General features: G+C 33.8%; 1 protein-coding gene across 1 annotated transcript in view; it reads left to right on the forward strand.

Annotated features, from left to right (window-relative positions):
• The first annotated feature begins 300 nt into the window (after nt 1–300).
• Nucleotides 301–27,499, forward strand: part of LOC124539898 — a 35,988-nt gene continuing 8,789 nt past the window's right edge. Inside the window, exons 1-5 of the mRNA XM_047117260.1 lie at nt 301–445; nt 10,473–10,780; nt 19,094–19,296; nt 21,357–21,484; nt 22,064–22,314. Of these exons, the coding sequence (XP_046973216.1) occupies nt 10,536–10,780; nt 19,094–19,296; nt 21,357–21,484; nt 22,064–22,314 (827 nt within the window). The 5' untranslated portion in view covers nt 301–445; nt 10,473–10,535. The remainder of the gene's footprint in view (nt 446–10,472; nt 10,781–19,093; nt 19,297–21,356; nt 21,485–22,063; nt 22,315–27,499) is intronic.

The raw sequence follows: 27,499 nt of genomic DNA on the forward strand, positions 1-27,499 counted from the left end.
TACATGCCGGTAGGGCTTTGTGATATAATATAATATATAATCTATCGATTATAATTAAAAATTACAGATAAAATTCTGTTTGGAAGTCAGCAAGTATTAATTCCACGCTTTTTTATCGTCTTTATAATTTTGTATTTATTAATATTTTATTTTTTACAAATGATTTGAATTTTCGAGAAGTGTTCCTATTTCGAAATTACATTAAATAGTAAATTTGATGTTAAACTAAAACCTCCTTTGTGATCTCTTGCATGACACTGGCCGTAAGCTTTCACGCTGTTTGGCTGCGAGCTTCGCCCATCTCACTTGTTAGCCACGCGACGCGCGCCGCACACGTGCTAGGCTCGTTACCGCCATATATCCAGTGTTTGTGGACTTTGTAGATGTTTGTGGAAGACTAGTGTGATCATTGTGCCTGAGATTTACGGATTACATTAAGCATATAGTAAGTAATATTTACGTCACTATTATCTATGGTTTATGATTAATTATTATTGTCTATGGTTCTCATGTTAAGTTATACTTAACTAATTTATATCTTGTATTAAATATTTTGTGAAATAGGCTTCGAAATGTAGTCTATAAAGGAGTCAGATAGGTCATCAATTGCTTTCATTTAATTATCTACACGATGTTTAGAGGTAATCTAATATTTGACAAGTGAAAAGAAACTCTGTTGGTTCATTTTTCTTGAGAAATTCGTTGGTAATAAGTTGTTAAACTATTTCTAAGTATACATCGCGTAAATAAATTTTGATGTATGCTAATTTTCATGCGATTAACTTTTCACCGTAATCATTGGAACTAGATTGGGTTAATTAGTTGCATGTAATTTATAATTGCTAGAAAAAATATTCAAACTTGATAAAATTTCATTTTATATTTAGTTTAATGAGATCAAATGAAAAAGATCGTTTCGCCGCATTATTGATTAAGTAGGTATAGCTGAGCGATAATCTACATACTGCCGCAAAATTTGTATTATGTATTTAGCTGATGATAAAGGGAATCATTGACAACTTAAGTGAACTTAATGACATGAATGACACACAACACAGTATTGTATAGATTCACCTTGATGCACGCTTACTGCGTTTTTGGAGCACAAATTTTCTAGTAATTTGTAAATCTGTGTATTTATCTGGGTCCCAGGTTATTATATGGTTCAAATATTCTTTAACAGAACATCTTATTATTAATAATATTCGTCTTATCGAAAGGAAGAGAGTTGACTCGTCAATTCATAGAGTTTTGATTTCAAAGAAATATCATCATCAGAAATGCATTTAAAATTACCAAAAGAAAGTTAAAACATAAGAATTAATATAAAAACAGGCGTGACCCCAACTGAGATAGAAAGTCATGGAGACCGGTTGATGGACTCCACCATAATCGCACCATGCCCGATAACTTGTTTACTCTTGATGAGTTTTATTTTATAGGAGAGAAAGTATCAATAGGTATGTGAACCCATTCCTATGGTCCTTGGCGTTACAGATTAGTACCACAAATAACACATGTACAACGTTTGGAAGACGAGAGATCCGGCTTATAACCTAATTTTTCGTACTAATTTGTATTGGTTAATAATTTTGATAAACAAATATGTAAAGAAATGAATACCTTTTTATTGGCTCAAGAAGGGATTTTAAATCCATGATATCCTGATCATGTACAATAAGTATAATATTGTACTGTGACTTTATCCAACGATACGTATATATATATGAATACTAACTATGCCCGCGAGCTTACACGCGTTTGAATTTAACAAAAATAAATTGTAGCCTAATTAACTCCTCATTATATCAGTTATCTGCAGTGCCAAATCGGATTAGCCATAACAAACATACAGACAGACAGACAGACAAAAATGTTATTTTGTTATATGTACCATGTATACATACTTACATACTTATGCATTGAGTAAAAAAGAGCTATTTTAATATTACAAACAGGCACTCCAATTTTATTATATGTATGTATTGATGACGATAATCCCTGGTTAAAACCTTAATGTTTTTATAAACGTCCGATAGCTCATCAAATGTTTATAAGTTGAAATCAGTCCGCGCTGGGCGTCGCGCGCCAGCGACCCTCGTTGTCCAAGTTCATTGACAGCCGAGCTGCGTTAAGTCATTTCGGGATAATTTGAACGCACTTGACCGTTTCACGGGGACAAGAGAATTGTTTCTATTTAATTGCTTTACATTTTATAGTACAATATTGAATATATTGTACTAGCAAACGTTACCAAAATTTCAGCAGTTGTCGAATCAAAAAAAAAATATTTACGTAAAATAAAAATCTGTATATGTTCCACTGTTGGATTTGGATATGGTTATATGTGATATTGGTTATCGAATTGGTAAGTGGTCTTCACTGCCTATAGACATAGGTATTGTAAGAAATATAATTGATTATCTAACTTATATCTTTAACACGCTACCAACCTTGGATATCAAATGAGATACTTTGTCCCTGCTGTATGTTAACCTTTCAATCAGACCACAATAGATCTAATTATTGTTGTTGAGAGAAAGAATATATGAGAAGTGGAGTACTTCAATTGACTCGTTTTTTTATCAGCCCGATTTGAACCCAGGACTCCGCAATCTGCAACATTTTATACTATACCAACGAGATAGTAAAGTAATCTCCACCTTTCTTTACTATTACAATTGGTGTCATTCAGGTTTCCATTCATTCATTCGTTCTAACATACAATCAATAAATATGACCATTGATCAATAAATATTGAACGTTTAAAAAAACAACTTGTGTGAAAGGTTTCAAATGACGCAACATTTCGGCGGACGAATATTTTTATTGTACGAGACTATAAAAACATTTTTATAACTCAATCAATATTTATATCTTGAAAGCTAAATACCATATTAATTTGCCATCGTCATCAGCAAACAGGTGAGTTTGTGTGGTGTGAGGAATGTTCGAGTTAATAGGAGTTATTAAATCAAAGTCACCTAAATACCTGTGTTAAGTATTAATAATCTTTACATTTTTTAAACTGTTTATGATAGTCTGAAGAAGATTTACCCTAAATCTTATGAAATGGGTTAGTAGCCCTATCAAGTTAATACAATAATAGGGTTTGTAAATGATAGGGTTTGTAGTCCTATCAAGTTTTATCCAAGGTATAATAAATCCTGGATCTCATCAACTAATAAAGGTTTATATGCCACTATAGGCATTATTGTACCACAAATTTATTGTAAAAAGAAACATCCAAAAAGGAACTAAAAATTGATATTTACCTACAAGTCCCCCGGTGTTCCAAATGTCGCTGTCACTTTCCATAAGGCGAACCTCCTGCTCGTTTGTATGTCATAAAAAACCTATAATAACTTAATACCAGATACATAGTTCACATTATAGGCGTTTGTCTATAGCATCTGAAGTCATGCTCGCGATTAATCTTCAAATACTTGGTTCTACTACTGAAAGCAATGCTTTGAGTAAAACCATACGAATATAAATGAAAATTAAGGATCCTGTCATATCGTTATATGAGACAACATCACACACATTACTCTGATCCCAATGTAAGTAGTTGAAGCACTTGTGTTATGGAAATCAGAAGTAACGAAGGTAACACAAACACCCAGACCCAAGACAACATAGAAAACTAATGGTAATCTACATCGACTCGGCCGGGAATCGAACCCGGGACCTCAGATTGGCGTATCCATGAAAGGCGGTGTACACACCACTCGACCATGGAGGTCGTCGTTCTATTAATATTCTAGAGCATTGTAGAGTTAATTTTCTACAGTTGAAGATCATTGGATTAGAACCCTCAAGATCTGTAGCATTAGCAATGAAACTAGATGAACTAGGAAATCTAGAAATAACAATATAAAATTAAATATAGTTCCCATGAAGTAGTTTTACTAAAAGGAAGATTTCTGCGTTTGAATTCTAAAGTATAATGTGTATTTTTATCTGTGAAAATATTATCTTTCACTTTCTCTAGACAATGAGACTCATAAATATATAAACGATAGAACGGCAAAACAAGCGAATTATATTATTAATATGTAATCTACAACTAGTGTAGTTCCGTATTAAATTAATGTTAATAAGCATTAATGCGTGATATTCGCGGTTACAGATTTTGATCTCATTAATTTGCGTAGCTTCAAATCTTAGGACTTTAGAAAAATAATACTATAGGACAATTAGGGTTGTTTAGCAAATCACACTAAATTATGATTGCGCCTTTGTTTTAAACCTGTATACTGTGTTCAGCAATAAATAAATAACTTATTAAAAACGGCATTATTTACGTTTAAGGCTTAAGTGATATAAGACAACACCAAAAAACATCTTGCCAAAACGAAACCATATAATTAGTACTGTCAAAGGCTTTTAATGCTAAATTTGGAAGCATAGTTTAGTTTTTAACAAAACTGACTATGTAAACTGATTTCAACTAATGACTCAACTCTTTGGAAATAAATAACAAAAGAATATCGATCACATAAAAAAGAAATCTCGAACATTTATGTCTTTCTTCTTAAAGGACGAGTAGTTCTGAGCCCGTATGGGATATTGGCAGGAGATTTCTTTTCTTTATATTTCTACCTTAGAGGTTCTTTTTTCAAATTTTCAATTGGAACAAACGGAAAGTATAATGTACATCCCAATAAAAAGACAATTTTCCAAATCGGTTCACAATTTTAATGACGGAGTTCTGAGGTAACTTTTGTTAGTAAAGTATATAAAAATAAAGTTTAAAATGTTGCTTAAATGTTGAATATTAAAAATAATGCATCGGTACTTACGCTAATAATCTAATGGGATTGCACACGTCTCATGACCAATTCTCTAGTCAGGATCGAGCCTAATGGATTTACGTTGCCAAAGTACTAATGAAAAAGATTGCCAACTACAGACAACCACTACTCATTCGAAATGTAGTGGGCAGAGATTGGACAAGAAGAGTTTCAGACCGAGCTCAGTAGCATTAAAATTTAGAAGCCTTCCAGCATTGAGCTGACAAGCGCTGATGACAATGATGATGATAACTAAGAATTTATCGAAGAAAAAATAACTTTTCATTTGTTTAGCCTGGAGTTTGAAAGCAGGATCTAGACATTTGCGGCCTTATTAGCCTTTAGACCACATGCATTAAAGCAATCTTTATTGTTAAGTAGATTTCCTCACGCCAGACGTTTCGCAGAGCTATTGTAAATATGCAAAGGAGATGCAAAATTTTAAGTCCAAAAACAGAGTAGAGAGCGGAGAAATGATCGCTACAAGTGTAAACTCGTAAAACGGGTGTCCGGCTTTCATATAATGTATGTTCGGTGGTCTAGACGGCTTCGAGACTAAATATCCTCGGCAGAAATGCGTATATTGATGACTTTTAAACGGCACACTAGCCGACTTTAAATTTATTTATTATTATTCATATTTATCAAAAAAACCCCAATTGGATTGTGCTCTCTATTTCTGCACTTAACTGTTTTCGTTCTAAGTTTTAATCACCCAAGATTGTCTGTAAAAAATCGCTATTTCCGATAAGACCACCTTTGCGCACGATTCATCTAATTTTGTGTTTCTCTTATGTATTCATGTGTTGTGCAATAAAGTATTTTTAAAAACATAAATAGTGAGTTGCAAAAAGAAAAATCTTTAACTTAGAACACCTCTATAATTAATCATACGAATTAAAAATCGACTACTATTTCTCAGTGATAACAGTAAATAACATTCGATTTTCAAATTACCAATAGGCAAAGGAAATAGACTACAAATCCGAAATATAACATTTTAATCCAAAGTTCTACTAGATTAAAATAGTTACGTGTACAGAAACACAATTACGGTTAATAAATAAAAAAAAAATCAATGAAATCGTCGCTCGAGTCGAACCATTCGTTCATTTCTTCAATTCTGTAATAATAGAAACAGTTATGGTGTCTGACGCTTCAAACCACATCGATCAAAGTCCATAAGGCAGTCTTGCAACAGTGATAAGAGTAAATCAATTACTAACCAGTATTAAACATTTAGAATGTCGTGTACATTATCTCAATAACTTTACTTGAAATCAAAATATACTCAATTCGAGCAGGCTCTTAAAACTAATCCTGCTTCTAGATGTTACAGGACTTAATTTGATGTAATATTACCATAAACTCGGAAAGTGGATTCTACTGACATCGCAAAAAAACAGTAGCTAACATTTTTCCAAATTATTTACATTGTATAACTCCAGTATTGTATATCACTGGATACGGATTCGTTTATTTCTTCTTGTGTTGTGTAATAAGCCTTATCTGTTAATGGATTTTTCATTTCATTTTTCAATTCTATTTTTTTTTTTAATTCGTCGGAAATAGTATTTTGTCAATGATAGCAATTGGTAGAGCAATATCTATACTGTAGTCAGTGGTAAAAATATAATAATTGATAATGTTTTTGAAGCTTCATAAGCCTTCATTTCTATCTACATCATTTTTAGTAGAGTTTCTACGTTGATTTAATTTAATTGGTTTTGTTTTTCGATTATTACGAATTTATTTCTTATATGTCTAATGTAATTACTCTTTTATTTGTGGATTTGCTTATGTTGTCAGTTTGTCAGTGTTAATTTATTCTGTTTAATTTGCACCATTATCTCTTCAAGATACGGTGGATTGGACGATAATCCCTTTTGCTTGCGAATTAATTCAATAAACAGTTACATTATGAATCTATAAATAATATAAAAAAGGCGAAAGTAACTCTAACTGTTTGTTTATCTATCGCTCTTTCGCATTAAGCTTGCTTATAAATCATAGGAAGGGGATATGGTACTTTTCAAACCATCAAATGTTAGCTCATCCGCGGGCGACCACTATTCAATAAATCTTCTGAATATCACAAACCGCTGAGTCATTTCTCAGATTAAGTAATACATAACGGACGCTTCAAGCGAATTAGATTCGTAATTACAGAGAACTTGTAAAGTCTATTTACTTGAGCATTCCTCACCTCGCGAAGTATCACCTGTCCTGACGGCTAATGGCGACGAGAGATTTATACCGTACATTGCTTTCAAGTAATAAATATTGATTGAGTTATAAAAATGCTTTTATAGTCTCGTACATAAAAATTATTGACCACTGTTACGAGTATATCATTTAATGCTCTTTACATTATTATTTTATTAACACTTTTATCAAATACTAGCGACCCGATCCGGCTTTGCCCGGATACTTGATATTTATTGTTATATTATGAACAAATTACATAAAATTATTATAAATTAGTACTCATCATGATTATTATTTTATTTACTTCAATATAAGAACATTATTAATTCAATAGTCTCTTAAGTAATATGCTAATGATACATATGACAGTTATGTTATCTGCGTTCTGTTGAATACTATGTGTGTGACATAAATATACCGTATTCACACATATTAGAAAATTCTCGACTTGCAATTTTTTTTTATAGGATTTTTGTCGTCTTTTTATTTCAAACTAGCTGTGCCCGCGACCTAGTAAGCGTTTGAATTTAACAAAAAAAATATTATTGTAGCCTAAGTTACTCCTTATTGTATCAGTTATCTGCCAGTGAAAGTCCCGTTAAAATCAGCCTAGCCGTTCCAGAGATTAGCCGGAACAAACAGACAGACATACAGACAAAAAATATTTTTTGGTATAATTACCGTGTATAAATACACGTGCATTGAGTAAAACAGGGCTATTTTAATATTACAATCAGACACTCCAATTTTATACATATATGTATAGATAACTTTTTATACGACTGAAATCCGCGTGTTCTTGCTATATGCGGTCAGTAAAATTGAATTAATAATTTGTACATGTATAATTTATTCATGATTATATATCGTGAGGAATTTAATATACGGTTAAAGTATTTATTGTCATGTGTGATGCGCCCACTTATTGTAACACAATTTATAATGAGGTCTAACAGTTCAGTAATCGCCCGTTAGATGTCGTTAGTGAAGCAGAATTCAGGCCGCGTATTAGAAAATTATATTGTCATTATGTATGTAACCATTTATTGCTCGATAAGTTGAGGTTCGTATAGTACGACACTACTTAGATGTAGCATCGGCAAATTTCGTACAACCGATCGCATTCGAATTAAGTACGCTTTCCCAAATTATCAATATTTATTTCTTATGTGAGTAGTATATCTTTACACAAACGCAATAACTTGTAATGTCTTGTGAGCTAATATATTCGTCAATTTACATGCACTTGCCTCGGGTTGAACAGATGCGAGAATCTATAGCGACGAATAGCGTCGAATGGCGCGATAGGGAGCTATTTCTATTGGTTGTATAAATCGGCAGTAGTTGGTTTTATTGTACTTGCCGATGCTACATCTAAGTTGTGTCGTACTATACGTAGCTATACTAGGAATGATTCCCTAATTAATAATTGAGCATTTTCATAGATAAGTATTTTTTATGCATGCTTGCTCATTTAATATCGTATTCTATTTTCAATGGCGAACCGGTATTAGGAGGCACATTTAAATGGTCACTTAGATTATATGGGATCGATTTAAGAAGCTGTATGTTTCACTTTGCCAATGTATATGGATGAAGATGGTAACTTACCAGGGTTACATGTAACTGTTCCAACCGCACAGTCGCCTGATGTTGTATAGTTTTTAAATGTTCTCAATAAACCTGATGCTTTTTTATAATGCTATGTTATGAGTGGCAGATTTTTAAATTCGGTAATAAACTATTCAAACCGGAATACAACAATACTAATAATACTGTTTGGCAAATGTAATGTACGAAGCTTTAAGACAAATAATTACATTATCATGTTACTTAATATAAGATTATATAGTTGTATAAAAAGTGTGGAATTTGCATTCGTTTCCATGTTGATGTTTAATTTTAGTGAATAATAAGTTTAACTATTGATTTCCGGTTATTTCCAGTGGAATATATATTACATACTTTATATATTACATACAATCATTATTGCATTTTACAATAACATTTTTTTAATAAGTATATAATATATCCTGCGTCAAAGTTTTATTATTTAATGTTTTTTAACAGTCATTTCGAATCGAATACGGATTAGATTAGATATTCTACAATATATATTTTTAAATTTTATTTTAAACTTGGTGCTACACTTGGTGGTAGGGCTTTGTGCTAGCCCGTCTGGGTAGGCACCACCCACTCATCTATATATTTATAGAAAGTCATATAATAACAACCAATAAAGCTACTAATAATCGCAAAACAACAGTATACCCAATACTGTTGTGTTCCGGTTTGAAGGGTGAGTAAGCTAGTGTAACTACAGGCACAAGAGGCATAACATCATAGTTCCCAAGGCTGGTGGCTCATTGAAGATGTAAGGAATAGTTAACATTTCCTACAGCATCATTGTCTATGGGTGATGGTGACCACTTACCATGAGGTGGGCCCCATAGGCGTCTGCTAACCTATACCATAAAAAAGTCAAAGTATTATTTCTGGATCCAAGCCTTTTTATCATCTATATAATCTTGTTTTGAACAAGATGCCTTATTATATATATATTTTTTAACAGTTATCGGATACGGATTAGCCAAGAGATATTCTACAATATATATATTTTAAATTTTATTTTACTCGTTTAACTATAGTTATTATTATCAGACCCCAGACTATAATGATGTTTGAGGCGAATAATCGTCCATAAATAAATCGATTAAATCTGTAACGTTATCGTACGAGTGACAATTGCGTCCCGTTATCATTATCTGTGGCGCGGGACCGTAACGGATCCAAGACAAACACTCGCATCTCGATCATATGAGAAATAGCCGCGAGTATTGATTCTAACGATCTCATTACAATGTGTGTTCAGTACGCTTTACGCAAAAACAACTTCTCATATCGAACTGTCTTTTGTTTTATGTAAACATGTAACGTGTATGATTTATTGTTAACTAGTTGTTAGTTGTTGCCCTCGGCTTCGCTTGAGTTGATGTGTTAGGCAAAAAAGGTTTAGGTTTACTTGGTGGTAGGACTTTGTGGAAGCACGGCTGGGTAGGTACCACCCACTCATCAGATATTCTACCGCTAAACAACAGTACGCAGTATTGTTGTGTTCCGGTTTGAAGGGTGAGTGAGAAAGTGTAACTACAGGCACAAGGGATATAGCATTTTAGTTCCCAAGGTTGGTGGCGCATTGACGATGTAAGGAATAGTTAATATTTCTTACAGCGTCATTGTCTATGGGAGATGGTGATCACTTAAAAAATGTCCTTTCTTGGAATTCAATTTTGCTTCATGCAAAATTTCATCAAATTCTGTTCAGTGGTTTGGTAGTGAAAAAGCGTCAAACAGACAGACTGACAGAGTTTCGTTACCAGCCAATGTCCCATAACTTCATTTTTATTTTCAAAATTCAATACCAAATTTGTTTCCTTAATATGACTAATTGTAATGTTTTTGTTACAGGTGATTATAATTTATTTGTCGATTAACAATATAATGGGCTAGCCCTACCAAAAGAACTCGAAAATGAATGAGAGTCGAGAGCGCATACGACGTGAGAGGGAGCGAGAGAAGAACACATATACTTCTCCCCGTCTAGCGTTACGTCGCGTGCTGCTATTGGCCGAAGGGCGACAGTTCCGGGAAGCGGCGGCCATCGTAGCGAGGCTCGGGCCAGGAGTGCTGCAGAGCGTTGCGTCGGATTTGCCAGTAGACCTGCTGATAGAAGCCTTACCTCACTCTGCACATCTTATAGAGACGCTGTTGAACAGGTAAGACACTTTATGCTACTTCAGTTATATTAAGGGCTAAGTGCCACTCACCCTTCAAACCGGAACATAACAATACTGAGTACTGTTATTTGGAGGTAGAATAACTGATGAGTGAGTGGTACCTACCCAGACGGGCTTGCACAAAGCCCTACCACCAAGTAAATAATAATCATCATGACTATTATTGTATTTAATACATTATAAGAACATTAATAATTAATTAATATCTTAAGTAATATGCTAATGATACATATGAAACAGGTAAGACACTTTTTGTACTTCAGTTATATTAAGGGCTAAGAACTCTATTTATTTGTGTAAAATTTCGAACATACTAATTGTTGAAAATGTTATGAATATGATATTATTGATGATGATGTTATGTAAGGCTACGAGCTCATACAAAAAAATAAAAACAAAAATTGGTAGAAAAAAAGTTAACTCATCACATAATGAACTGCATAGCAGTAATATTCTGTCTCGATATGTAACGGGTTGAAACACATACATAAGTTACATATATAACACGTATTTTCTGCTGCTGGTTTCGATTTGATGGAAGGGCTGATCAATATTTTTTACAGTACCGATTTTGTGACCCCTTACCATCAGGTGGAATATTTGCCCTTACATAAATAAAGTCAATAAAAGTAAATGCCTCTATAATTATTATTATGTTAAAAAAAATAGTAATTTAAATGTATCTTTGTCGTTTATTATATAAATATATGTTTCACACGAGTTCCATTGTTTGGCAGCTCGTTACCGTTCGAGGTGTTAATGAGAGCATACAGTAGCGGTTGATTGAGATTACATTTGTTTTTATTGTTTAAACACAATATACTTCAATTAAGAGGTTTATTCATTAAGTTGGTGTTATAATCATTATGATGAGCGCTCGTTGTAATCAGGATTTCTTTTAAAGAAGTATTGATTAACTCCTAGCGTGCTCTATACATCACCTTGTATCGTAATCAATATATGCTTTAGTTAAGAAAGCCCTTATTACAATATCAAACTAAATAGAATATTAGACACATATTTAATTTTTAATATATACTGTTTAATTTATATATTATTTAATATATTTGTTTGTTTGTTACATGATAACAATGAAACCCTAATATTACTCATACTAAAATTTCACCTACAGAAAACCTGGATACAGAAAAAAATAAATTGATGATTTAATTTCAAACACAAATTTAAATACAAGATCTTAATTCCGACAAATGTATCTACCAATCTGCAATGAGCAGCCTGTTGGTATAAACACGTAATCTTCCCTTGACATTAAAAAATTAATTGGTGATTTGATGTGAATTTATCTTTTAGAAACTTAAAATATAAAATACAGATTAAGTAATAACAGTAAATGTTCTATAAGATGTTTCAATTTTGCGACAAACGGCGAATTGTTATTTATAAATACTCAAGATTTTAATGTAAATAATGTTTATTTAAATGAATATGAATTTGAATGTGCATCGGAATTTCTAGCATCCTCCTTTTGTAAGATAATAAATATCCTAATTTACAATCCACCTACTCCGCGACATAATTTACTTTTAAATTTCAAATTTCGGACCGACCAACATCCGAATACTTTCACATTCTAATATTAGAAAGATATTTGATATACGACTATATTTATTAAGATGAAACGATTATCTATTAAATAAATGTAATAGAGCTGGGTTGGACCAGTGGTCACAACACGATAGTATTGATCGACGGTCACAGGTTCGTACTTTAATTATGCTCGCACCTGACTAACAGGTTTTTGTTTAACACATTATAGCCACTATATTTATAGAAAGTCATATAATAACTACCAATAAACCTACTGATAATCGCAAAACAACAGTATTCAGTATTGTTGTGTTCCGGTTTAAAGGATGAGTGAACCAGTGTAACTACAGGAATAAGGGATATAAAAACTTAGTTCCCAAGGTTGGTGTCGCATTAGTAATGCAAGGAATGGTTAAGTGAGCAGTATTGTCTATAGGCTGTGACCACATACCACCAGGTGGCTCATATGCTCGTTCGTCAACCTATACCATAAAAAAAATATATATCTTTGTATCCAGATTGTCAAGGAGTTTAAATTTAACAGCTATTTTTATGGGGAGCAGAGATGGTCTGGTGTTTATAAGACCAACATCAAAATTTTGCAGTACTGTTTATAATTCATCTCGTTCTTCTAAGAAAAATATTTGAGGAAACCTGCATGTATTGGATGTAAATGTGACAAATGTGTCCAACAATCCGTATAGAACCGCCTGTTGGTATAAACCTTCTCTTCACATTGGGCACAGGCTGTTCCTCAAACCTGAGCTATCCTGTCATTTTGAAAGGACAAACATACGACAATAATGTCAATCTGTTTATATATTACATAATTTGCATACACTTCCCAGAAGTGACGTCACCATATATTTTTTAAGCATGCATCGTATTAACCCTAATGATGTTGGATTTTAGTTCCACTATTAAATACGCCTGAATAATTACTAGGTCAATGGATGTATCACCAAACTTTCATGCTTAGTATTTGCGTTCGGCTTTGAAAGGTGAGCCAGTGTAACATCAAGCCCAGTTGCTAAAGCGCATATTTATTACAAAATATAGAATAAATGATTGGCGTTCATAATATTCATTAATACACAAAGTTTATTAAGTAAATTATCTATTTGAAGCTTTGGTGAAGGTAGTCGCAGTGTTACTAGATATTTTAGAATTATTCTCACGTTAGTGGTTTGTTTGTGGTTTAATAACAAATCACTTGTTATAAGTAACTTAATAAAGAAAGCGACAGTCGACCGGTGATGCTTTGAAATTAATAGACTAGGTACTTCACCCAGGAAACCTACTTCCATAGCTCTAATAAATCAAATTACATCTAGACTAATACAGTTTAGCAAATTTGGACCTTAATGCTCTAACTTTACGGTTCAAGACAATATCAACGTGTAATACAGTTCACCTGTTGCAGACGCGACTTTATCTTAATAATTCCAAACTAAAATAGACTTTATGTCTTTTATGATAAAGTTTATTATGGTTTGTTAATTTTTTTTATAATATTAATAGATAGGATATGATGAAAGTACTCCTGACCGGTTGTCCGTGTCGACTTTCTCAATGTAAAGTAATTTATACATGAAATATATGATCGTTATTCAATAAATTTCTACGTAAGGACAGTTTGGAGTGATCACCGCGACTGGTTTCGCGGCAACTGACACTCGCTTTAGTATTCGTCTTGTAGCCTCCTACGCGATAATCGCGTTAGGCTTGTATGTGACATCTTAATTCTTAAACCTAAATATCAGTATTAATATAAGCAAAACATTCCTTAAAATATATTTGAGTAATTATCGTTACTTAAATGAAATAAATACTTATAATTAAGTTGCTATAATTTAAAATGGACTTTGGTGTTGCCAAAATTATCAAATAACTTTCAATCTGTTTTAAAATACTAAAAATGAAATGCCATTTGATTGGCTGTATTAAGGGAACCTGAATATATAAATATTAAAATGGCATCCTAAGAATTAATTAAAAATCGATATATAATTTATTTAGAAAAAAAAAATATAATTTCTAAAAATAGTCGTTTTGATAGAAGTGGTCACGTCCGCTGATAAACATTGGATCCGCAATCAAAACGACATTGCCGCCCGCCCCCCCTTAGAACATCATTAGCGCATTAAGACAATAAAATCATGTTCCTCCTGGTAAATAAATATTAAATATACTTATATTTAAAATACGAAAGTGACTATGCTTATGATTTTACGACCAAACTACTGAATCAAATTTAATGTAATTAGTATTTAAGCAAGCTTGAATTCCGAGGAAGGACGATTGCTAATTTTTTACCTTATGCCTGACGACTAATCCTTAAAAAGAGCTATACCGCAGGCGACATCTTGTTAAATATAGATCTGTTCACTTACAAGTGCATTAACAAATGTATAATATTATTTGTATTTTTTGCTATATTTATTTTTATTTCACGCACACTATGACAAGTAGTATTAGTAAGTGCAAACAGTACTCACACTTGAGGCTCATACATGTGCCTTTGTGAGTATCTTAAAGTTCTAGAAGAGAAGTGGATTGTGATTATCTGAAATATTTATTGTATAAACATCAAATGCATGTCATTAGCATTATGTAACAGATTACATAACGTGCATAATATCTTAGATAACGTGTGATTGAAAGCTATTTGGCTTACCTTTCATAATCACGATTGATGTTAGTAATTGTCAAGAAATATTTTTACGAACATTATTTAATATAAATGTAATTCTTTTTCAACATTTGAAATGCAAAGTTATGTAATTTGAATATAGAATGTAATATGTCCTGCATGAAAGGCAACAATTATTAGCTCTTACCTTTTTTATCCATATAATCTTGTGTTGAATAATGCGCCTGATTGATTAGTTTTTTTTAATACGATGATAAAATAATAAGAACGCGTGCATCTTAACCGATAATTGCGAGTTCAAGCCCAGGCAAGCATCACTGAATTTTCATATCCTTAATTTGTGTTTATAATTCATCTCGAGCTTGGCGATGAAGGAAAAAATCGTAAGGAAAATCGCATGTGACTAATTTCAACGAAATTCTGTCACATGTGTATCCAGCAACCCAGGAGTGGAATATGATCCAAACCTCCTCTTCAAATGGGGAGGAGGCCTTAGTCTATTAACTAAAAATGATATTGAAGGATCAATGTATTGTATTGTATTATTATACACGCACACATGTATGAATGTTCTGTGTGTGTTTCGTCACATATCAAGGGCTGTTCGGTGAAAGTGAGCAGGTTGCGACGGTCTGTCTGGTGGATCATTTTTTTTTAATAAAACTCGTTTTGGTGATAGTGAATGGAAAGTACTCAGCTGCGATTTTGGTAAAACATTAAACATTCATTTAATAAAGGATTCTATTATATTTTTATTGAGTCTTTTTTTCAACGCAAGAAGCGATTGACTTGTTTAAATTATAATTATTGACTTTACGATTTATTTATGATTATAAAAAATTAAGACTTGTTTATTGTAATAAATAATTCTATGTATAGTTTTATATAATATTATTTGTTCGGAAACTTTCATATTCTTCATTTCAAGCCTGAACAGGTGGGTTACTATACAGACGATTTGCACAAAGCCTTACACCAAGTATACCTTAGTACCGAAGGTGATACGTTGATGTAAGGCATGTTTAATATATCTAACAGCGCTAATTTTTATGGGCGGTGATCAATTACCATCACGCTGCCTTGTAAAAACTATCAATAAAGGCGTGATTGTGATTATAGACGATCGTTACAAGACAAGAAAGTGCCTAGGCCCTGTCATAGTTAATGACCCAGCCGGCCTAATAGATTTTTTTATTAGAGAATTAATTCTGTAATTAATTTCCAAATACAATGAAAATAGCGGAATATATTGTTTATTTAAACTTATTTAAAATTTTACACGTTCAAAGTCGGGCACAAAACATTTAATGGTATTTCGAGATAATTGCGATTATGTTTTACATCGATAAAGATTTGTATGTACTTTATCTTAAAATGCATGTTTATTTACCGTGCGTTTTGAGGCAAGATTTATTTTATTTAATTCCAATAATCACCTTATAGTAAAATTTAAGTCTCCATACAGGCAAATATGTTAACATTTTGTTTTTGTCATATAGATTGACGGTCCGGCAAATAGGCCAACTGATGGTGTTTGAACTGCTGTGAGACATCGGTACTATCAGATATATTCATCATTCATTCTATCATCAATGGAGCAACTTTGGGAACTAAGATCGTGTGACAGTTGTTACACTGGTTCAATCACCTTATCTTTCCAACCGGAGCACAAAAAATATTAAAGTATTGCTCAGTGGGCCTACTAAAAATATCTTAATTCTACACTGTGCCCGTGATTTCATTTGCGATTGAATTCAAGAAAAAAATATTGTTCAGTTTCACAGATTCTATTATACTCATTAAACGTAGCCTCAGATACTTCTTATTATATCAGCTATCTGTTAGTAAAAGCCCCGCCACAAACGGTCCAGCCTTTCCAGAGATTAGCCAAAACAGACAGACAAGAATTGTCTTGTCTACATATATATGCATTTAGTAAAAAGCGGTTAATTTAATGTGACAAACGGACACTACAATTATTATATGTGTAGACGATAATAATAATTTTTATTTAATAATTGTGGGCAATAATGAGCTAACAATACTAAATATTGATTTCCCTTACACAACTCACCGTCATCGTCAGTATACAAGTTAATGTAACAGGTCATAACATTATAGTAGTGTTATAAAATTAGCGTTACTTGATGAGGTATATAGATATGCGTGTTTTCTATATAATTACACTTACGCTTCTCGACTGACTTAATGATTTCCTGGATTTCACATACTCGACGTTAGGAAAGTGATCCCCGACCCCCCATAAAGAAAGAAAAGGGATCGACTTACATTACCTTATACAATGCAATATTTTAGACGCCAAGCGCCACGTCACCTGATTGAAATGAATGTAATGTCTTTAGTTGGTAATGTAGCCTGACCGACTAATGAGCCATTTGCTATGAAGTGATCAGTGATCACTACGATTAAAGACATTGGCGCTGTTTATTAACCATTCCTTATATCGCGAATGCGCCACCAGCCTTGGGAAATAATACATTATATCCCTTGTACCTGTTGCACGGTGTCACTTACCCTTGAATACGTGATAGTGTACCCAAACGGGCTTACCAAACTAAGATAGCGTGAAATAAAATATACTGGGATAGCAAACCACCATTAAGTTTGAGGTCTTTGGATCATGTTCCACGTACCTTGCCCTATCTACCCTACTGCTGCTAAATTAACAACGTACCATCGCGTCGATGTATTTTACTTTTATTGTAGATGAGCATATTTCTCAGTTAAAGTTCTGTTCCTTGCTGATGCAGATAGTAATAATTGTGTCATCTTCTAGGGACTTATTCTACTGACATAAAACGGTAACGATACGATTCCAATTCTATGCTGATTTCACTTCGACTATTCTGGACCAAAAGAAACTCAGCTTATCATAACTGAGGGACAATTCTACTTTTTTATATTACTTATGATACGATCCCAATTGTATTCTCATTTAACTTCGACCAAGCTGTAACTGGATCATTGGTAAAGTAGTGATTTGTTAGTAGAATAACCCTGTATTATTTCTTAAGAGTCATACAGTGTTCTTAGTGATAGCTGTTCATAGCACTTCAATGATTCTAGAAACAGTACGAAATAACAAAAAGTTGCCAACATCATAACGGTCTCACAGTACGAGTTGATGCTCTCACCGGTTTATGTCGAACATAACTAATGCAATTGTCAGGTTATGATGACTTTTTTCTCCCCTATTGTCAATTGTTATGTGGTAATTAAAAAGCTATGTAGATCTGGTATTGTTTGGACGAATACGGTGTAAGTAACATTGTAATGATGGGATCTAACATCGTTAACATTTCAGGGTTTTATTTGCATTTTGTCGCTGTGACGTTTCGTTTCTCTACGATCAGACCATGTTCTGTCTCTTTCTAACGAAAGTGTACAATACATTGTGATGTATTGTATTGTAGTTCAGAGAGATGTTAGCGTTAGTTCGCAGTTTCTTTCGCGAGTTAAATATCGATATTCAAGTAAGCATATACATACGTTACGCTTCTATAATTTGTGTATGTACAAATTCTTGGTTAAGACAAAAAGATTCCATCTGTGATCATGAATTGTTTTAGCGTGAACATTTTTAAGATACTCAAAAGATTAAACACATATCACTACTAAGCGAAATATTCATTATAAACATTTAATTGAAAAATAATAATATTAAAAAGTTAATCTAAATACGTGGAATAAACGTCCGCAGACATTTTTAACTTTGCCGTTTGAATTCAAATCATTTCATCGAAGGCATATTATTTAAAACAAGATCACGTTGACTTTGTTTCAGGCTGGATAATTGTATTGAACTAATGACTGTATTTTTCAATGTTGAAAAAGAGAAGATTCTTGCCGGTTCATTTAGGTAGAGTCTACACTCTACAATCCGAACCGGTTCACTTAATATAGATTTTTAAATGACGATTCAAAAGTGTGTGTAAAACTGTGTAAAACTACTTGAATAAAGTATATTTTGATTTGTTTTGAGTTTGTTGTTAGCATTGTGAACCTCTTGATCAACCAAATGGTACTTACTGGCCATAAGTATATTAATGGATTTCATTTCTTCGCAGGTTGTTATCTCTTGAGATCGTTCCCCGACCAGAGCTACAATGCGAGGCAGTCGCTTGGAGACTTGTCGGTCTACTTGGTGTAGATCAAGGTTCTGGTCTACGAGCCAGAACAACCCGCCTGGCGAGCGCACTGGCGAATTACAGTCCAGATGCAAGGGAAGCTGTTGACAATAGGAGGAGACAGCTGGACGCAGCTGTACAAGGTAAATTATCTTCGAATATGTTACTATTAGAAGAACAGCCTGTGAAGGGTCCATAGCTGGACTAAGGCCTGGTCTCCTTAGTATTTGGAGCAAATTAATGCAGTCTGTAAATGGGCCACTGGTGAGTTAAGGTCTTTTCTTTTTGAGAAGATTTGAGATTTAATCCACTGTCTGGTTCTAACAAAAGTGCTATCTTGCACACCAAGCGTGAGATCAAATATTCTTAAATATGAAAATTTTGTAGGGCCTTTAGAGGAACGCCTGCAACGCCTGACGAGGAACGGTATATACTGAATATTTAGTTATACGTTATACATACATAATATAACGTGTTACTTAATATAAATATAATATAGTAGTTGCATTTATTTAAAATATTAAATAATAAACGCAAGATTGCCGAAGCTGTAATGCTATGTTATGAAATATTTCAAGTGTGGCGGTTCGCGTGGGTTGATTTTAGGAATTACAATTAGCGTATTTAAAAATATTTGTGGCACAACTTTGGGTAATACACTGAGCCTTGAAACTCGAAGTGTTAAAATTATTGCCGTTTTGCGTCATACCGAAGCAACGATAATTTCGATTGCTCGGAAAAATGTTGAAATTTTTGTGTGATATTAAATTTGGGATGAATAAAAAAGAACATAAAAATATATACATTAATAAGAAGATACGACGTTTTAAATATGACCACTAAGTTTTGTCTAAATTCATACTTTTCTTTACATTTTCTTATAATAGTATTTATGTAATAGTAACGGCCTGTAAATTCCCCTCTGCTGGGATAAGGCATCCTCTTTCTTTAGAAGGACATTAAACCTCGCTCCTTCAATGGGGATTCATATTCACATGTAACAGAATTTCGTTGAAATTAGACACATGTAGGTTTACTCATAATGTTTTTCTTCACCACTGAGCTCGAGACGAATTACAAACACAAATTAAACACATTGAAATACAGTGGTGCTTGCCTGAATTTGAATCCGCAATCAGTTAAGGCATACGGGTTCTAACCATTGGGCCATTTTAGCTCATGTTGCAGTCGAATATAAAGTAAAGTAAAGTAACAGCCTGTTAATTTACCACTGCTGGGATAAGACCTCCTCTTCCATTTAGGAAAGGGCTTGGAACATATTCCAAAACGCTTTTCCAATGCGGGCGCATGTGGCAGAATTTCGATGAAATTAGACACATGCAGGTTTCCTCACGATGTTATCCTTCACCGCCAAGCACGAGATGAATTATAAACACAAATTAAGCACATATGTATAGTGGTGCATGCCTGGATTTCAACCCGCAATCGTCGGTTAAGATGTACGCGTTCTAGCCACTGGGCCATCTCAGTCGAATATAACTCCTAATAGAAGGTCAACATAAAATGGTCCCCTTGACATCGGTTTGAGACGTGACGAATGTGGAAGTATGGATAATGCTTAATTTCCTAAAACGCCGGATGAAAATACGTTAAGTGGAGGATGAGCCAGAATTGCGTGATTTCCTCTCGATGTGTATCTTTGTTATGCTTTGTTAGCAAACAGAGTTATGGAAAATCATAATTTGATGTGAAATTAAGCGATAAATTATATGTGTGCATCAAAGGTTAAAAATTGCGTCTTATGCGCGTAATACCTTAGATCTAGATAATTAATTGAGTAGTACTCATTACTATATATTATATACGAATTAAAAACTAGCGAATGGGCCATGTATCCAATAGTTAATATGTTGTTAGTGATGTTTTCATTAAATAACTAGTGGTTTCCCGTGAATTTCCTCGCGTTTTAGGGAAAGGTTGTCATGTATTTGGCAAAAAAAGTAAAGTAAGTAAAGTGAAGTTTCTTAAAGGTCAAGTTTGGTTCATAGCAAATTTCATCAAATTCGGTTTAGTTATTTGGTATTGACCGGACGACAGACAGACAGACAGAGTTACTTTCAAATTTATAGTATTATATTATATTATATTATTAAAATAGATTGGTAATCACGGCTAAAAATTTGATTTTCATAATCAGATGACCTTTATCAGGCTTTTCGTTCATACGTCGTGTCTACCACAGGTCTAGGGACCCACGGCCTGACAGCTGACGCTTCAGGGTCGCTGATCTCGCTCCACGTGGCGATGAAGAACGAGCTGCAGCGACACGTGGAGGTTTACAAGCAAGCCCTACACAAGCTGGAGGAACTGGTTAGTGAGACCATCATATTTTTACTCAAGACTTTACTGCTCGCTCGCGTTTTAGGGCGTTGGTTGTCCTGTGTTAGGCAAAAATGTATCCTATGTCCTTTCTTGAGTTCAAGTTGGCCGCATACGAAATTTCATCAAATTCGGTTCAGCGGTTTGGTCGTGAAAGACCGACAGACAGACAGAGTTAATTTCACATTTACAATATTAATATAATTTGAATATTGTTTTCTTTTATTAAATGTGAGTTATTTTTTTTGTAATAGGGATTTTATTTATTGTTAACAACAACAACAACAGCCTGTAAATTCCCACTGCTGGGCTAAAGGCCTCCTCCCCCTTTGAGGAGAAGGTTTGGAACGTATTCCACAACGCTGTTCCAATGCGGGTTTGTGGAATATACGTGTAGCAGAATTTCTATGAAATTTGTCACATGCAGGTTTCCTCACGATGTTTTCCTTCACCGCTGAGCACGAGATGAATTGTAAAGACAAATTAAGCACATGAATCAGCGGTGCTTGCCTGTTATTGTTAAACACTGACACATATGTATATGTATTTTTTTTATACTTTTCTTTCCAGTCATCAGTGACAGTGAACCAAGATCCAGCGTCTTCATCCCACCAGCGCTTACTCGCGCTATCCCACGCTGACGTTGAACGTCGACTCATCGACAACAAGTCACTCTTGACTATTGTCGATAAACCTGCGCTACGGCAGTTGCCAACACTAGTGGCTTCCTTGTCAGCTAGGGTTGAAAGCGACAAAGCTGTCCTGGCCTGCGTTGGGCAAATCAAGAGGAGTGATCCCACGTTGGATCTAAGTGACACGAGGTAAGATTTAACACATCTATTTATCTTTAACTTTAATGAACTGTAAATCTTGTTAATGCTTTATGCTCTCAGGTCCTTCATTTAATGATTCTTTATCTTTGTCTCTTCATATGGGATTTGTATCACGCTAAAAGCTGGTATCGTTAGATTACAATGTTGTTATGTTTTACATGCATTCATCCGTATAGACGTCGGCGATCCGTTTGCGTGATATACACTGCTTTTACCGGTCGTTATTCTTTGCCTTAGCAATATTTGGCGCCGCACGTCAAACGTTTCACCAGAGCAAGCTTATCTTACCCTGGTCCAATAATCAAAACTTTACAATTTAATTCATCATTAATCAAATATATATATGTGTGTGTGTGTGTATATATTATGTTGTTTATCGGAACGGAGTTCTTTTACGTGGCTCACAGTAGAGTCATGCACTTACCCAGGAGGCTATTAGGCGGCGCCTCTCTCTCTCTGTCTCTTCCTAGTATATTGTATAGTATAATTCTGATTAAAACAATAGCAAAGAGTAATCTTTGCTATTGTTTGTTTGTTTGACGTAATTTTTAATGACAATTATTTTCATAATTGCTATTTAATTATTCTCAAGCATTTTAAGTTTATTTTATTGTGTCTATTATTTATAGAGTGAGCAGATTGAAATCCACTCCACAAAGATCATATACACTTAAAAATATCTGTTTACGAGAATTGACTGAGATTCGTGATCTAGGCATCATTATTGACAAAAAATTACGTTTTCACACTCATATTGATTCCATTTGTTCAAAAGGATTTAAAAGTCTTGGTTTCATTTTACGCAATTGTAGTGATCTGAAAAATCCTTCGACTTTGATCACATTGTACAACCCTTTTGTCCGTAGTGGTCTTGAGTATGGCAGTGTAGTCTGGAACACTACGATGTTTACGTCAAAAGGTTGGAAAGCATTCAAAAACGTTTCTTATGGCATCTCTGCTTTAAATTCGGCTTAGCAAAAAAACTCCCTAATTACAAAGATCGAATAGCCTTTTTCAAAATGAACACCCTTGCCGATCGAAGACGCTTACTGGACAACATGTTTATCTATAAACTAATTAATGGCACTTTGGATTGTCCAGACTTATTATCGCGGATACATATTTCTGCACCTTCCAAGTCATTACGCACTAGCAAACGCACGATTTTTTCAGAGCATATGTCTAAATCTAATTTGGGTCATTACTCCCCTCTCAATAGAATTATGAGAGCCTATAACTCAATAAGCGGAGACAAAGATTTAGATATTTTCGGTAATATAAAAAAAAAATTAAAAATAAAATATTAATTGTAAATACTCAAAATTGTTTAGTTTAGATAGTTTACTTATGTTATCTTTATTTTAATTTATTGTTGAGTTATGTAAATAGTCTTTAATTAGCTTTTTTTACCTTCTATTTGTTGTCGCTTAACTTTAATTTTGTGCATGCTGTTATCACCTATAAGTAAGATACCACTAGTCTTATTTTTTATTCATGTATTTGGAATTTTTTAGTGTGTATTTTGTTGGTGATCTAATAAATAAATAAATAAAATAAATAAATAAATAATAAGGTTTTTTAAGAATTTCGAAACCTAAGACATGACAGGTTTTGTTTTGATTTAATTACATTCCAAAGTGCAAGTCACTCATCTACATTTGACGCCAAAATTGTGATTTTTTAAAAATGATTATTTTAATATACAATAGTATACATTACTTTAGTTAGAATTGGAGTATGTCTATACAATTTACTCATGTTTGTTTGCGTTTTTCCTTTTTTTCTTTACACCACATCTCTTTAACCGGCCAGTAACTTTTTTTAAATTAAAATTCTAAATCATTGGTTAAATCTTAACAATTTATTACATTGCAATCAATAATCCACTTTAATTTTCTGCACATTAAAATGAGACTAAGGAACTCTTTAAAATGAGACTTTTCGTCCCATAATCACTAGCACAGAAATCGGCTTACAATATTAAAAACAACTCTGGTCACACAGGGTGTCCCAAATAACTTCTCGTTTCCATCTTCCGATATGTGGCACTTGTCGAGTTGTTTCAATGCTAAACGAAACTGTATCTGCTATCATAAAAACAATTACAGCTCTCCTCACTATCGTACACTCATCTATAACAGTTTTTTTAGGTATTAGAATGCAAACTAAACTTTCTAATTTCTCATACGTAACATGGATAACCAGAGATCATTATAACGCGTCGAAATTAAAAGCCGACCTTGTATTTTAAGTTTATTAACGCAATAACCTTATATAATGTTCTTTTTAATTTTGTACGTTAAAACAAATCATAATCCGTCAAAATATTACGATTCTAATTCCTCGTAGGATGTAAGCGATGTTATCTGTGTAGGAAGAGGAAATGGCGTTTTCACGGGCTCGATTTTTTTTAATAACAACGGATGCGATTCTTGGCCTTACTAGTTAGGTACCCAATTACGAGATACGCAGTAAATATAAACAAATTATTTATCATAAATTTAAAAGTACGGTGGCCCAGTTGTTAGAACGCGTGTATCTTAGTCGATTATTGCGGGCAAGCCCAGGCAAGCACTATTGAATTTTCGTGTGCTAATTTTATGTTTATAATTTATCTCGAGCTCCGCGGTGAAGGAAAACATCGTGAGGAAATCTGTATGTGTCTAATTTTAACGAAGTTAAGCCACATGTGAGTCCATCAATTCCCATTGGAACAGCGTGGTGGAATAAGCTTCAAACCTTCTCTTCAAAGGGAGAGTAGGTCTGAGCCCAGCAGTGGGAAATTGAGAGGCTGTCGGTTTTGTTGTTGTCAATTTAGGAAAACAAACATTATAGAATGGTTACTGTCTTCTCTTATAGAATAGGTTAGTCGGTGTGCAAATGGGAAAGTTGGTGGTAAGTGGTCACACTTCTTTGACACCGCCCATAGACACTGTGGTCGTTAGAAATGTTCCTCATTAATCATTCCTAATATCAGCAATGCGCCGTCAACCTTGGGAACCAAGTTGTTATGTTCCTAATGCTTGGCGGGTACTTACCCAGCTGAAGCTAATTTTGTCACGCTACTCCAGTGTGGGCTGGTGGGTGAATACAAAGACGATAGAATCAAACCGACCACAGTAATAAATATAAATATGAGACAACATCACATACATTTTTTGATCCCAATGTAAGTAGCTATAGCGCTTGTGTTATGGGAATCAGAAGTAACGACGGTACCACCGCTTTCGCCGGCGGTTTTTCCGAACCGATACGACATTTTATTTTTTATTTTTATTTATTTATTTGCGGTTTCATGCTCACACATACAATTAAACTTTAGTTTACATGAAATAACCCTGCTAGGGCGTAGCAAATGTTAGAGAGACGGACGTTATATCACAATTTTATCTGTCAGATATTCCTCGAGGGTGTAATAGCATTTTTTTTTAAGAATTTCTTTTAACTTATTTGGGTAGCTTGGTTCATTTATATTTTGCTTAAATACATCCGGCAATTTATTGAAAATTTTTATGCACATAGCATGTGTGCCCGATTGGTGAAGTTTCAGTTTTGATGTTGTAATTTCAAAATTATATTTATATCGTGATTAAAAGCGCCTCGGGTTTTCAGATATTTGGTTGAACATTTTTTTATTGTTTTTAACGAATTTATAAATTTCTAATATGTAAATACAGGGTAAGGTTAATATTTTTAATGTTTTGAAATGCGGTTTGCAGCTTTCTTTTGAGGTAATTTTAGCTAGAATTCTAATACATTTTTTCTGTAATACAAATAAATCCTTTGCATCAGTACTGTTTCCCCACAATATGACCCCGTAGCTCAACCACGCGTGGGCGTACGCATAGTAGGCGCTTAAGGATGCCATCTGGTCAGTAGTACGTTTTAATTCCCGTAGGGCATATATAAATTTAGAAAGCTTTGATTTGACTAGGGCTATGTGCGATTTCCAATTTATGTTAGAGTCTATGTTGATTCCGAGTAACGTAAAATTTTCTACGCATTCTATATGATGTCCTTGGTACGAAAAGTTTATTTCTAGTGGCGTTTTTTGATATGGCCTAAACTGCATTATTTTTGTTTTTGAAAAATTTATTTCTAAATTATGGTCTTCTAACCATTTGAGTACATTATTTATAATTGTGTGTAGTTTTATATTTAAATTTTGGTTTGGTGTATAAGAAGTTAAGATTGATATGTGAACCTTTAAGAAAAGAGCCTACTCCTTTTTGAAAGGCCGGCAACCTGCAAGTCCCCTGGTGTTGCAGGTGTCCATGGGCGGTGGTAGTCACTTTCCATCAGGTGAGCCTCCTGCTCGTTTGCCTCCTATGCCATAAAAAAAAAAAAAAAAAAAAACCACAAACACCCAGACTCAAGACAACATAGAAAACTAATGATAATCTACATTGACTCGGCCGGAAATCGAACCCGGGACCTCGGAGTGGCGTACCCATGAAAACCGGTGTACACACCACTCGACCACGGAGGTCGTCAAAGCGAAATATCAAGATCTACAAATCTTTTCAAAAAAATCTTACAAATATATATTCTAATTTAATTTTACTTATAGCAAGGATTACTCAATTAGAGGAGTATACAAAGCAAAAAAGCACTTTTACTTAGATTTCACCAGCGTTCATAAAAGTAATCGGCGTATATAACCAGTAGTAAAGTATCTTGATTGCAAAATAAATGTTTGTTCAAATTTATCCACAGCTCATCTAAAAGCAAATCCAATATTGACGTGTGTTATGTACAAAATAAAATGGCATTCATGATTGATTTCATCGTTACGTGTCCGGTGAAAGCAGAAGCCGAAAAAGCGTGGTCATAAATAATTACGTAATATTTACATTACATTTAACTAGAGGAACAGTTCGATTGGCTGAAATGAAATGCGATTTGAAGCCTCATCACGATGTTGTACGAGCTATAAGAACATTAATATTATGCTTTGAATTGTTCTATTCATTGAATGATTCATTAATTCAATCAAATCAAATAATAGATCTGTTAGTGCGGCTATGATATGGGAATGTTGTGCGGATGATTGAGGAACATATTGTGAGGAAAGTCTTGAATATGGATGGTTGAAGAAGAAGGGGATTACTACTACGATAGATGGATTGTGTGAAAGATGATATGGCATGATAGAATGATACTTGTGAGATGA

This window comes from Vanessa cardui, chromosome 23 (genome assembly GCF_905220365.1).
Source record: "Vanessa cardui chromosome 23, ilVanCard2.1, whole genome shotgun sequence".
In the NCBI taxonomy this organism is placed as follows: domain Eukaryota; kingdom Metazoa; phylum Arthropoda; class Insecta; order Lepidoptera; family Nymphalidae; genus Vanessa; species Vanessa cardui.